Genomic DNA, 13,233 nt, shown 5'->3' on the forward strand with positions numbered 1-13,233 from the left:
ACGAGTTTATCGTCGCTTTGCTTTGCGCCTTTCATTCATAAACAAAAAACGCAGAGCCCCTCTCTCTTTGTACCTTTCCAGATAGACTGCTCTTCTTCTTCCACAGCTCCACCTGTTGCGCCGCTCAGGCCCTGGCAACATGTTGCTGCCGGCATTCCCCCAGTCTGTGGGGCAACATTGCTGCCAGCCACAGCGGGCCATTGGTTGCGGAAGCATTTAAATCAATCCGACTTAAATCACGAAGAGTCGTGGCTAATTTTCGAAAGCTCTCCGATGGCAGCTAATTCATGAACTGCGTCTTAGCCGGCCGACAGTCGTAGCCCCAAGGTCGTTGCCAGCCACTGGCAACTGGGAGTGCCATTGAGTGGATTTTGGCTTTCTTCCGCTCGACATTGAACCCTGGCCGGCAAACACACTCGAGCACACGAACAGCCATTAACGGGAAGCCGCTAAAAAGCGTGCAGCTCCTCGCCCACTTCACCCACTTCCTATGTGTGCCCAGCAAACAACCGCGAATGCAACACCTGAGCTCGGGTCATCAGCTTATTTTTTAGTACAACAGATTTACATACAAATTTTATTCCGCATAATAGGTAATATTAAAGTTTATAGTCTCTAGCTTGGTTTAAGATCGATGAATGGGGGCTTAAGCGTACTTGGCCACCAGGCCCTCCACAAAGGCGATGTACTCCGTCTGGGCGGCTTCGCTGCTCTTGCCCTTCTGCTTGTTCCAGGCCTCCCACTTGGCCTTGCCCTTCAGGTCGAGGAGGCCGGGCTTGGCGGTGGTGTTGTCGCCCACGGTGCCCTGCTTGAAGAGGGCGTACAGCTCCAGGAACTCGTCGTCGCTGGGGCGCTTGGTCAGGGACTTGACCTTCTCAGCGGCGGCGTTGAATTGCTGGCAAGAAAAAACTATATTAGTATCTTTACAGGTGACTGAATGATCTTAACCATAAATATGTTATCATAATTAGGAATGTTTGTGAAATCTGAACCTTGAAGCTCCACCTTATCTTCAAGTGAAGATTTTTACTTCAAAGAACTAAAAATATTCAATGTATTGATTTATATTCTACACTCAGAGTGTTCCAAGTGCTGAATCGCACAGATGATTAGCCAGAACCTTATCACGGAGCACCTTAAGTATAGCTCCAAACATGGTCAGGCGATTAGTGGAGGATTGGCCGGGGGAAGTACTTACCTCGGACATGGTTGGCTAGATTTTTATCTGCAAGTGGAATGGTAAAAAAGTAAAATTAGTCATATTTATAAACCGCTTAGTTTTATGTTTATGATCATAATTGCTGCCCGATCGCCAAACCAGTTCCCGGCCGGGCCACTCGTGTGCCAAAGTAAACGACTTGACCCAGGTGGCGACTCTAGAGTCTAGACCCTCGACCTTTGGCCCCATGGGCCGATCTAGACGCGAAGAACATTGCTAATGATGAGCGGAGCACACGTCCGACTTTCACCCGCCGAGAGCCGCAGACTACATGGCAACATAACTGAAACTAATGCTGCGGAAGCAGAGGTAGCAACAAGCAGAAGACGCAAATATTTACCTCGGTCCGAGGGTCTGGCATTTGAAAAGAAATTGGAGGGAGCGGGCCACCGTTAGACGCCGCTTTTGGCCGGCGAATTTTTTACAAATTTGGACACGGGTCTGGGGTTTGTACGTGTCGTTCACTGCGCAAAACACCTTCCGCAAATGGACATGCAAATTCCAAACTGGCCTGACGAAAGACAGTCGTCAGTATTTTATGGGGGGCTTGTAAAATGGGTCTGTAAAAGTCAAGCCCCTAATTTAAGCTAGTGACTCCAAGCTGGTGATTAAAACCAGACTAAAGTACTCTTCTAAAAAGTGACATTTGAGATTAGTAATCACTTCCAAACTTCCTATTCATCCAATGCTATTGGAAACTCATTAATTGCTTGGTAGAATTCCAGAATTGAATGGTGTTGGTGCAGGTGCCGAATTCGCACACCTTACGTGTACCTACTATCTAAATGAGGTTCTTTTTATATGTCACAACCACCATTAGTGGGCACTGATAGGTGAGCGTCGGGCAATTGAATTGAATTACTCGGGCCGGCAGACCCCTCGGAACGGACAATTGGAGCTTGGCACTTACTGCTGGCGTGTTGGCGGTCACAGAACTACACACTGTCTGAATTCCAAACCCGCTTTGACTTTCAATTTAAGTCTTTCCACATCGCGCGATCGCCCCCGGAGAGAGCCCCGAGAGCCAGAGAGACCCGAGAAGCTCCTCCGGATTCTCTGGGGATCTCTCTGGGGCAGCAAGCTTTCGCTGGAGTGGGTTGAGCAATCGGCATTGTCGGGAGGTGGAAGTGGAGGCGGTTCTGGGGCAGTGATAGTGCCGGCTTGCTGATAACCCGCCGAAGCCACGTAATCTACGGATCGAAGTTCGAGAGCCCGGAGGAACCAAGGGCCCGGAGGAGGGTGGCCGGCTAATAATGCGCGAAAGCTCCAATAAAATACCGCTCAGTAGGACAAACACCTGAAGATTGCTCTGTGTATTGCTAATATTTGGCGTAATCTTTATTGTTCAACTAAGTAGCTGCAGGTGCGCGGGAGGTCCGGAATCGGTTTAGGCGTACTTGGGGGCGTATTTCTCGTACACCTTCACGTAGGCCTCCTTGGCGGCATCCTTGGAGAGTCCCTTGTTGGCAGCCCAGGCCTCGTACTTGGCCTTGCCCTTCAGGTCCAGGGCTCCGGGCTTTTCAACGTTCACATCGCCAACGGTGGCCTGCTTGAAGAAACCGTAGAACTCCAGGAACTCGGCATCGGTGGGCTTCTTGGAGAACTTCTTGGCGAGTTCAGTAGCTTCCTCAAACTGTTTATAAATTAAGCGAAAAATTGTAAACGAATTCTATACAGAATTATTTTTCTAGAATACTTACAGACACCATTTTGTAAGATTTGGATTCTTCTTTTTAACGCTATATTGAAGTTAAAAAGTAACTTATAATAATATAATCCGACTGGAGTAATTGCCAATGAGCTTACCTCTTCAAAAAGGCAAAGACGAGTGAATATTTTTGCACAATTTGATGGCGTTTTTATAGCTTCAAGGCTCTACTTTTCTCCATGGGTTTTTCTTTTTTTAGGACCAATATTTCCCAATTTTGCTGATTAGTTGCCGATATGAATATCTTTATTTCGCCAATTTACTGCCCAACTACAAGAAGGGGTACATTGTCAAAGGTAGCGATATCGGAGATAGGCCCCGGATACACTTATCGTTTATAGCACCGCTGACCATGTCGTATTAACCAAGGGCACACTGTAGATAGATTCTCCTCCGGACTCTGAAACTTTTACGATAAGCCATATATAATGACGAACTTCTTCGCCTGCTACTCTGACATATAATAATAAGATTAATAAAAATGTTTATGATTGTATAATGGCATAAATCATTCGATGAAGAGAGTTACGTGGCCTGTGGTGATGCAACTGCTGATGCTAGTTGCATAATTTCTCGATCTTTTTTAAAATAGAAAATTGGGGGAATTAAAAAAGCTTGCACGATAGATTCTCCTTAGCCACAACTGAAGAATACGATATCACGAACCGGATAGTTCCGGATTTTATATCCGGAACTTGAAGTACTTACAACTGTTTTATCTTCTCAGAAACCTATATATTTCATATAAACTAAAAACACAATGAATTTGAGTTACAGTTTTTTTTAAAACAGTTTTTTATTTAAAGTTTGCAGACAAAGAATCAAAATTTTACGAATGAAAAGGGTTTTCATCTAAAAAGTATAGTCGTGACAGCGCTTGGGTCCTGGTCACACTAACCTAATAATTGTGCAAATTTTTCTTGTGGAAGAAAAATTTTATATTATTTTTATTTCGAACAATTATCTCAAGTAATCCTGCTGAGGCCTTATTACCGCTCGTGTGTACACCTTGCGCACGAAGTCTACTTTTGGTCGCTGCAGGGCAGTGGCTACTTTTGGTCGCTGCAGGGCAGTGGCTACTTTTGGTCGCTGCAGGGCAGTGGCTACTTCGACAGCGAGTAAGTCAACAGCGATAAGTAAGACAATAAGAGTGTTGGTCTTACCCCTCGCTCTACGCATTGCGTAAGCGGGAGGTCGTTTACATATTATTCTGAAGACTTTTGGTTCTAAACTGAAAACTATTGATATAATGGAAGAGTCATCTGCTCGCCGTCAGTCTAGCAGCAGGAGCGATAAATTTGATAAGATGAGACAAATAGCTGGTGCAGACCCTGGAGAAATAAGATCCCAAATCCGCGACCGGCGCTCAGAGCTATCTGCCTACCTTACAGGTATGCCGGAACAAACACGGACCTCCAGCTCAATGGTGACAATTAGCAGTAACACTACTACCAGTGTAACCTGCCCTATTTCAAACGCCAATACAAGTTTGGGCAATTCTTCTACGTACACCGTGGCTGCAACTACATCCGGCAGCATTTGTTCAACTACGTCTCCGCTTGCAAATGTATTACCTTCGTTGGTAAATAAACCAAGCAATTCAAAATGTCTGTTTCAAGCTCCTGGACGAACTGGCAGCCGAAAACGCAAAGAAGTGACTCAGTCCTCTTTACCTGCTCTCGCTCCACCCCCGATCCGCAAAGCTAAGCTGCAGACTTCAACCCCGCTCAACAAGACGGCTGATTCTTTCTTTGCAAAGGCATTGGGTAGCAATCGTTTCGCGATTCTGGCTGCTGAAGCAGATCAAATGGAACAGGATCTGGAGGATGTTGATTCCATCAATGGAGATACTGGTGCCCTTGGAGGAGATGACCATTCAGCAAAATCTAGCAAAATCCCTGCTATCTGCGTTCCGAATGTAAGCGATCCGGTCTTATTGGAAAATGCTCTTGATCATAGCATTGGCTCCTCAAACTACTACATTCGTACTTCCAAATTTGGTGTTTCCAGAATATATGCAGCCAACTCTAACGCTTTTCGAGCAGCTGTTAATGAACTAACGTCGCTTAACTGCCAATTTTGGCACCATCAGCTAAAAGAAGACAAGCCATACAGAGTTGTGCTCAAAGGAATCCATTCTAACGTTCCAAAATCACAAATTGAACAGGGATTTACTGACAAGGGCTTTAAGGTCCTCAATATATACTGCCCCAAAAAGTCTGATTGGAAGAACATTCCGGTTAACGAAGATGATAACGAAGCTACAATAAATTTTAAAACTAGGCAAAATTTATTTTTTGTCAATTTAAAGCAGAGTGCTAATGTAGCGGAGTCCCTTAAAATAACTCAACTTGGTAGATACAGAGTCACTGTTGAGCGTGCTTCTCGTAGAAAGGATCTACTTCAATGCCAAAGATGCCAAATTTTTGGGCACTCTAAAAACTATTGTGTCCTGGACCCTATTTGTGGTAAATGTAGTGGCCCTCATGCTACTGGATCTTTACTCTGTGTAAGCGATATATACTTGTGTATAAACTGTGGCGGTAACCATGTCTCAACAGATAATAGTTGCCCAGTCAGAATAGACAAAATTAAAAAACTAAAACCGAGGCCTAGACTCCCGATAACCAATCCACGACATGTCTCTCGTGGATTCATCCCTGGTGAAGCCCTAAGAACGAATATATCGTATGCTGATATAGCTCGGCCCAAGGATATGCAACCAAGGACTAGCTCAACCTTCCAGAGTGATGCAAGCTCTTCTTCTGACCCTAGGCTCAACCATAAATTCTCAATAATAGATAATGCCATCCGCGACATCAATTCCAAACTGGACACTCTATTTAAGCTGATGCAGGAAAATGCAGAGTCCAACAAATCGTTCAGAGAGCTGGTCCAGGTTCTCATTGCGCGTTTGCCGAAATGACTCAATTAACTATAAATATCGGATTGTGGAACGCTCGTGGATTAGTCAGAGTTTCTGAAGAGCTTCGATTATTCCTCAGCACTCATAACATAGACATATTGCTTGCCACAGAAACTCACATGCGTGCTGGTCAGCGCATCTACTTGCCAGGCTATCTCATCTACCATGCTTATCACCCCAGTGGCAACAATAGGGGTGGATCTGCAGTCATTATAAAGGATTCCCTAAGTCACTATCCCCTGCCCCCTACCTCTAGCAATGACAGACAGATAGCGAGAGTACAATTACAGACTTCGGATGGGAATGTCACAGTGGCGGCGATATACCTACCTCCAACGGAAACATGGATACAATCAGAATTTGAATCCTTGCTGACCGATTTTGGTGGCAAGTTCATTGCTGGCGGTGATTATAACGCCAAGCATGCTTGGTGGGGAAACTCACGAGCCTGTAGAAGGGGTAAGCAGTTGCAAGAAGCCATTGCAAATGGACGTTACCAAGTACTTGCCACGGGTGAACCCACTTTTTACTCATATAACCCTCTTTTAACACCGTCAGCGCTTGATTTCTTCATAATTAATGGATACTCTATGGACAGGCTACAAGTGAGAACACTCCATGAGCTCTCCTCGGACCACACTCCTATTCTAGCCACACTCCATTCTACGCCTGTGAAAAATCCGCAGCGCCCACGACTCCTTGCCAGAGGTGCTAACATAAACTCTTTCAAAAACCACCTAGAACAGCTGGGCGAGATTAACATTCAAATCCAGGATCCTTCTGACATTGACAATGCTATCAGTACTTTCATGCGCTTTATAAACCAGGCTGCTGAGATAGCTGCACCCAGCAATCATCGAAGTACAGATACCTCTAGACATCCCCACCTACCACCAAGAATTGCTGCGCTCCTTAACCTAAAGAGAAGAGTCAGAAGAGAATTTACAAGAACGGGAGACATCCGAATCCATCAGATATATCATCGGCTGGCTAACTGTCTTAGCAAGGTGCTCGCCCAGAGAAAACAAGATTCTATAGACCGACTTTTGGAAAGCCTGGACACAGACGCTAGTTCTAACTATTCACTGTGGCGTATCACAAAACGGTACAAAAATCAGCCAACTCTAAAATCAGCCATTAGAAACCCCTCAGGTGATTGGTGCCGTACGAGCCTAGAAAAGGCTGAAGTGTTTGCTAACAACCTAGAACAACGATTCAAGCCATTTGATTATTCGCCTGAAAGTATACGTCAACAAGTTGAGGAGTTTCTGGAATCTCCGTTTCAAATGAGCCTGCCTGCTAACCCTGTCTCACTGACAGAGGTGAAAGATCTTGTTCGTAAACTTTCGCCAAAGAAAACCCCCGGTGAAGACCTTTTGGACAACAGGACGATTCGACTTTTACCGGATCAAGCCTTGCAATTTCTGGTGATGTTGTTCAACAGTGTACTTACTATTGGATACTTCCCGAAAGTTTGGAAATCGGCGAATATACACATGATCCCAAAACCTGGAAAGTCGCTAACTGACGTAGACTCATACAGGCCCATTAGCCTGCTACCATCTCTGGGAAAAATCATGGAAAGACTGATACTGAATAGACTACTTTCTGACGAGAACGTCACCAGTGTGATTCCGGATTTCCAGTTCGGCTTTCGCCTTCAGCACGGAACTCCTGAGCAACTACACAGAGTTGTCAACTTTGGCTTAGAAGCATTAGAGAGGAAGGAGTATGCAGTTGCTGCCTTTCTGGATATTCAACAGGCTTTTGACAGAGTGTGGCACCCTGGGCTTCTGTATAAAGCTAAAAGTATATTTACACCGCAAATGTTCCAGCTTGTAAAAAGCTTTCTGGAAGATCGAACTTTCCATGTATCTGTAGATGGATATATGTCGTCCATTAAACCGATTTCTGCTGGAGTTCCCCAAGGTAGCGTCCTTGGCCCTACTTTATACTCCATTTATACTTCGGATATGCCTACCCAAACTCCAATTACGGAAGTGAACGAAAATGATGTTTTAATTGCGACATATGCTGATGACACTGCTGTCCTAACTAAAAGTACCAGTATCTTGGCGGCTACTTTTGCTTTGCAAGAATATCTAGATGCGTTTCACCAATGGGCTATGAACTGGAACATCCGAATAAATGCGGACAAATGTGCTAATGTTACATTTACTAATCGAAGAAGTACCTGCCCTGGAGTCAATCTTAATGGAAGTCCAATAAGAGCTTTCCCTGCATATAAATACCTTGGTGTCACCCTGGATAAAAAACTTACTTTTGGCAGACATATAACATGTGTTCAAAATTCTTTTAAAAACAAAGTTGCTCGGATGGCCTGGTTACTTGCTCCACGCAATAAGCTTACGCTAGGATGCAAGGTTCAAATTTACAAATCTATTTTAGCGCCAAGCCTTTTCTACGGGCTACAGGTTTACGGTATCGCTGCCAAAACCCATCTAAATAAAATCCGGGTTTTGCAAGCAAAAACCCTTAGAAGGATCTCTGGAGCTCCGTGGTTCATCCGAACAAGAGACATTGAACGCGATCTCAACGTGCCCAAAATCGGAGACAAGCTGCAAAAGCTTTCTCAAAAATATATGCAACGATTGAATGATCACCCCAACAGCCTTGCCAATAGACTTGGCACCGCAGCTATTAACAATGCTGATCCACGAACAAGAGTCAGGAGAAGATTAAAAAGATTTCACCCTCAAGACCTACCAGACCGGATCTTGACTTAAAATTTTCACCAAACACATTTTATTTCTTTCCTGTAATCATTTCTTGCCCTAAGCACCGCTTAGACATAGTTTTGTTATTAATTTTGATAAGACGATTAGATTAAGCTGCCATTTGGGTAGCAGTGCGCTAATCATGTGAATAAAATTTCTACATATATAAAAGTAAAAAAAAAAAAAAAAAAAAAAAAATCTAAAAAGTATGCAATGGTTTTTTCCAGCTACTCTACATGGTTTTCTGTTTGTAAAATGGCGTACTCTCCAAATAATGGCGTTTGCTTTTTTGAAAATAATGGGGTTAAAGAACTGAAACATCATATAACGTTCGTTATACAATTTTATATCTTTTCTTTTACGTAGTTGAGGTAAAAACTCATATTGTGGCCAAAGCAAAGTCTATTGACTTGTTTAAATATTTTAATCTCGCGATAATGTATTTATATTAGCTTATAAATATAGCTCTTGAAACGGTTGTAAAAACAAACTAAGCACTCCTAATCAAAAAAAAATAATCATAAATTAGTAATACCTAGAGGTGTGTGGGTGAATAATTAGATTGTACGTTAATTGGGTATTTTATTTTAAAAGGAAATTGGTTTTTCTTCAAAGATTTTGATAGTATTTGGAGATTTCCATGAATCACTGACTTTAAGTGGACAAAATTTCCGGAACCACACCAAAATTTGTTATATAAATTAAATATTTTTAATAAACCTAAAATTCCCAACTAGATGATAAGGTTTATCAAATCAAGATGGAGTTTAATTCAATGATCTCACCCGATGACTTCAGGCACCAGCAGTAACAAGAGGAAATGTTAAGGTAAATGCACAGGGCTTTGGTTTATTATAAAATTACAATAAATACACTGAGTTTCAACAAATATCCACATGCATTGGTTAGAGACAGGGTTCAACGAGGGAATAAGAGTAGAGCTATCTTATTCGTACTTGGGGGCGTACTTCTTGTAGACCTCGATGTAGTAGGCCTTGGCGTCATCGGCGGTCAGACCGGCCTTGCTCTTCCAGGCATTGTAGCGGGCCTTCTTCTCCTCGTCCTCGGGCTCCTCGATGTTGCAATCGCCGACGGTGGCCTGCTTGTAGTAGCCGTAGAACTCGAGGAACTCCTCCTTGGTGGGCAGGTTCTTGAAGCTCTTGGCCTTCTCGACGATCTCCTCAAACTGTGTAATGAATTCGGTCATGAATTGTCCTGCTTGGTAGCCCGAGGGCGGTTAACTTACGGTGGGCATGTTGGCAGTAGGCAGTTGGGTGGCAAACACAAACAATCTGTGCCGATCGGGTGAGGGACACCGTTTATATATTGGCAAACATGGCTCACACCTTCCGCTAATCTAATCACCCACCCCACACTGCATTTGTAGTTCCCACTGGGCTTATCGTAAAAGTGTGTAATCGCCAAAATGAGAGCTCCTCTTGACTGCCAGTGGAGCTATGTATAATTAGTGAGTTCGGTGGCTTATCGGCCCTCTTGCACTTGCCAAAAAATAGACTGAGCCATATGCATATATGGCTATGTACCCGCACTATCTGCTCGGCCGATAAGCCCCGGCATGGGCAGAAATCTCGATTAATTAATGGTTAGCGTATTTTATTTACACGCAATTCACGTGAGTCAGTGCTATCTGGGCCTATCATGGTGAAGTCGCACGATCTATAGTGGTACTAATAATAGTACCCCCGCCAGGTGCTCAGATAGTGGTATCTACCTTTAAAGTTTCCACCGAATATCTAGAAAAATATTAATTATCAAAAATAAACTCTGGTCTCGAAATGTAGATACAAAATTGGGCAATGCACCTGCCCCGAACGCTCGTATTCAAATTAATTAAATTTTGGGGCTATAAAAGGCCCTACTTGGCGGTGGGAAATAACTTAGTATCACTCCGGAAACTATTCAGCAAGATGGTCAGTTTTGAGGAAGCCGCCGAACTCGCCAAGAACTTCACCAAGAAGCCCACCGACTCCGAGTTCCTGGAGTTCTACGGTCTCTTCAAGCAGGCCACCGTGGGTGACGTGAACATCGAGAAGCCGGGCGTCTTTGATCTCAAGAAGAAGGCCATGTACGAGGCCTGGAACTCCAACAAGGGCCTGTCCCAGGAGGCCGCCAAGGAGGCCTACGTGAAGGTGTACGAGAAGTACGCCCCCAAGTACGCTTAAGCCGGGATCTAGGATTACTCTCTCACCCTGTCAGTCGCTAAAATATACTCGAACCTTACCGCCAAACTACAAAAACCATGTTGGTGTCCTTTTTAGTAGGCTGCCTCCGATTGGGGCATAGCAACTACTGCGGCGATGAGTGGCTTGGCCTGGCCCGCCTTCATCAGCATCACCCTTATCTGGGAGTTATCCGGATTGAGGGTGGCTGGGGGTAGCTTGTCCATTGAATCCAGCACTGCCACTACCTCGAAATCGACGCGCAGAGGCACGCCGGGCAGCACGCTGGGTAGGCGGGCCAGGGTCTGCTGGATGGCGTAGTGCCTCCTGTCCGCATGGAGGAGCACCACCAGATTCGAGGCCATTTTGAAGGTCGACAGGTTCTGGACAGTGAGATAGAGGCGGAAGGCGGGTCCGCTGCCGCACACTTCGGCGGATAGCTTCACAGGTGCGTGGGTCAGGTCCCCGGATATGGTGCTCTCCGAGGAGTTGATGGCGTCGATGGTGGCCCGGGCAGCGGTGTGGCGGACCCGCCAGAGCTCCACCTGAAAACTGCCATAAGTGGCTGCAAAAATTAAAGATTAGTGGTCAGTTTCAGGAACAACAAGGGGATCATTATAAACAAAAACATTGAACTAAATGACACTGGCCCTTTTTTGGTTACAAAATCGAATCATATTTTTAGGAAAGAACACAGTGAAGGGTTTATAGTGAGTTGATTCATTTTATAATCTAGATTCATATAGGTTCCCGAGCGATATCGGTTTCGAGTGAATAAGGCGAGTATAGATTACCAAAACCTAGTGGAAAAATACAGTAGCAACCAACAACTTTAAGATTGATGACTTTTTCCACTAAAAATACATACTGAATATTAAAATAGCTATTTCCGGGAGATAAATACCTTTCGCTTGTTTCTTCTCCCTCGCCGCCTGCTCTACGAAAATGGAGCTCTTTTTGGGTTTGTCCAAAATCGAGGCATCCGCAATGGCGTTCTGATCTCCGCCAGGGCGTCTGTTTCCAAGGTCTTCCGGGCGCGGCTCGAACCTCGAAACCCTACGCAGGATCTTAACCACAATCTGGCCGCTTTGGGTGACCAGGGTGAGCACATGGTCCTCCATGCCCATCCGCCCGTACAGCATGGCATCCACCGTCTCCTCCAAAGCGAACTCGTCTACCTGGTAGCGCTGCAGGTAGAATTTTACCATGCCCCCCTTAAGGGCAATGGCCACCAGGGTGAGTCCTAGGTGGGTAAGGGGTAAGGGCAGAATGCAGACTGGCGGTGCTGGCAGGGCGACCTGGTAGAGCAGCTTTCCGCGCTTGGAGTAGCACACGTACCGGTTGTCCATCGAAGAGGCAATGATAGTCTGGTCGATTGGAAGGAGCAGGAGTCCTGTAAGCGGAGAACCCAGCTTAAAGACCTCCTGGCCCTCAGAGTGGGACTTGCGCAACAAGTAGACGCCTCCGTTTCGCGTGGCCACCACAATGCAAAAGTCCGCTTCGAAAGTTCCCTGCACGGAAATCATGCTCGGAACGGCCGTCTCGTGGCTGCAGGTCCTGCCCTCATATACCAGGTTGAAGCCCTGCGGCTCTAGGATAAGAACGAGGCCCGTGTCCGTGGCCAGGACGAGGTGTGAGGGAGGGTTAGAGTCGCTGGAGATGCGTTTAAGACAGCACATGGCGACTATGTTGCCCACACGTCCCACCGGCGAGTCTTTGTGGGTGGCGATAAAGCCCTCGCGCTCCTCCTCACTTAGCTGCAGCAGTCGCTGCGACTTTCGTGACAGCTTGGCATGCTCAATGTCCTTCAGAGAGTCCAGAAGAGCCGGGTAGCTCTCCGTTTTCACCACCGGCAGCTTACGCCACACCTCCTGCTCTAGTTCCTCCGAATCCAGGGCGGGAATGGTGTACTTAAAGTAGGGCTTGAGGTTTCGGTAAAAGAGAACGGACTCGGCTATGGCTACGGCAATCACTGAAAGAAAAAATACCAAGGTCACTTAGGACAATGTTAGGGGGACCCCTCCTACCCGGCGTTTTAGGCTCCGATTCGTCGATATAGAGACTCGCGATGGCAGCCGGAATCCCCGGGAGAGTCTGCTCCTGCTTGAGCTTGAGACCTCGAAAAACCTTGAGGGTGGCTGATGGCTCCTGAGATGTTTCGTCCAGGGAAATATCTGCCGCCAGGAGGCGTACATATCCATCACGCTGGACATCGCTCAGGGTGATGCAGCTTGAAAGGGTTGTGATCTGTGGACTGTCATCCTCCGTTTCGACATGGAGCCAGTTGGGAGCACCGACCATGGCAGGACAGGCAGGATATCAAGGATTCCAAGACTGCGGCAGTGCGAAAACTAACAGATGATTCTTTGTTTTGGTTTTTCGCTTTCCTAGCAACCCGGAAACCTAGCAACTGAACCGGGTTAGAGGGAATTGAATGGTTCCAATATGGTACAAATATCGAA

At 45.7% G+C, this 13,233-nt stretch overlaps 5 protein-coding genes across 5 annotated transcripts; 1 reads left to right on the forward strand and 4 right to left on the reverse strand.

Annotated features, from left to right (window-relative positions):
• Window positions 1-563: 563 nt before the first annotated feature.
• LOC6507637 (acyl-CoA-binding protein homolog) lies at window positions 564-2,216 on the reverse strand. Its single transcript, XM_001956014.4, has 3 exons — window positions 2,130-2,216; window positions 1,199-1,225; window positions 564-895 (listed from the first exon to the last, which is right to left on the reverse strand). The coding sequence occupies exons 2-3, from the start codon at window positions 1,205-1,207 to the stop codon at window positions 647-649; spliced, it is 258 nt and encodes an 85-aa protein (XP_001956050.1). The 5' UTR covers window positions 1,208-1,225; window positions 2,130-2,216; the 3' UTR covers window positions 564-646.
• A 307-nt stretch (window positions 2,217-2,523) lies between these two features.
• On the reverse strand, window positions 2,524-3,149 carry LOC6507636 (acyl-CoA-binding protein). Its single transcript, XM_001956013.4, has 3 exons — window positions 3,026-3,149; window positions 2,920-2,958; window positions 2,524-2,852 (listed from the first exon to the last, which is right to left on the reverse strand). The coding sequence occupies exons 2-3, from the start codon at window positions 2,926-2,928 to the stop codon at window positions 2,607-2,609; spliced, it is 255 nt and encodes an 84-aa protein (XP_001956049.1). The 5' UTR covers window positions 2,929-2,958; window positions 3,026-3,149; the 3' UTR covers window positions 2,524-2,606.
• A 6,265-nt stretch (window positions 3,150-9,414) lies between these two features.
• Window positions 9,415-10,043, reverse strand: LOC6507635 (acyl-CoA-binding protein). The gene is made up of 2 exons (XM_001956012.4): window positions 9,838-10,043; window positions 9,415-9,777 (listed from the first exon to the last, which is right to left on the reverse strand). The coding sequence occupies exons 1-2, from the start codon at window positions 9,844-9,846 to the stop codon at window positions 9,538-9,540; spliced, it is 249 nt and encodes an 82-aa protein (XP_001956048.1). The 5' UTR covers window positions 9,847-10,043; the 3' UTR covers window positions 9,415-9,537.
• A 411-nt stretch (window positions 10,044-10,454) lies between these two features.
• LOC6507421 (acyl-CoA-binding protein) lies at window positions 10,455-10,849 on the forward strand. Its single transcript, XM_001956011.4, has one exon. It carries the CDS (start codon window positions 10,520-10,522, stop codon window positions 10,772-10,774), a length of 255 nt encoding a protein of 84 aa, XP_001956047.1. The 5' UTR covers window positions 10,455-10,519; the 3' UTR covers window positions 10,775-10,849.
• A 17-nt stretch (window positions 10,850-10,866) lies between these two features.
• LOC6507634 (Bardet-Biedl syndrome 1 protein homolog) lies at window positions 10,867-13,150 on the reverse strand. Its single transcript, XM_001956010.4, has 3 exons — window positions 12,799-13,150; window positions 11,676-12,743; window positions 10,867-11,336 (listed from the first exon to the last, which is right to left on the reverse strand). Exons 1-3 carry the CDS (start codon window positions 13,070-13,072, stop codon window positions 10,867-10,869), a joined length of 1,812 nt encoding a protein of 603 aa, XP_001956046.1. The 5' UTR covers window positions 13,073-13,150.
• Between the last annotated feature and the right edge of the window lie 83 nt (window positions 13,151-13,233).

The sequence above is a fragment of the Drosophila ananassae genome, chromosome 2R (genome assembly GCF_017639315.1).
Source record: "Drosophila ananassae strain 14024-0371.13 chromosome 2R, ASM1763931v2, whole genome shotgun sequence".
In the NCBI taxonomy this organism is placed as follows: Eukaryota; Metazoa; Arthropoda; class Insecta; order Diptera; family Drosophilidae; genus Drosophila; species Drosophila ananassae.

Coding starts and splice junctions, on each gene's coding strand:
- LOC6507634 (XM_001956010.4), bottom strand. CDS start 13,072: ATGGTCGGTGCTCCCAACTGGCTCCATGTCGAAACGGAGGATGACAGT. Junction 12,744..12,798: donor ATCGGAGCCTAAAACGCCGG/GTAGGAGGGGTC, acceptor TTTTTCTTTCAG/TGATTGCCGTAGCCATAGCC. Junction 11,337..11,675: donor GGAGAAGAAACAAGCGAAAG/GTATTTATCTCC, acceptor TAATTTTTGCAG/CCACTTATGGCAGTTTTCAG.
- LOC6507421 (XM_001956011.4), top strand. CDS start 10,520: ATGGTCAGTTTTGAGGAAGCCGCCGAACTCGCCAAGAACTTCACCAAG.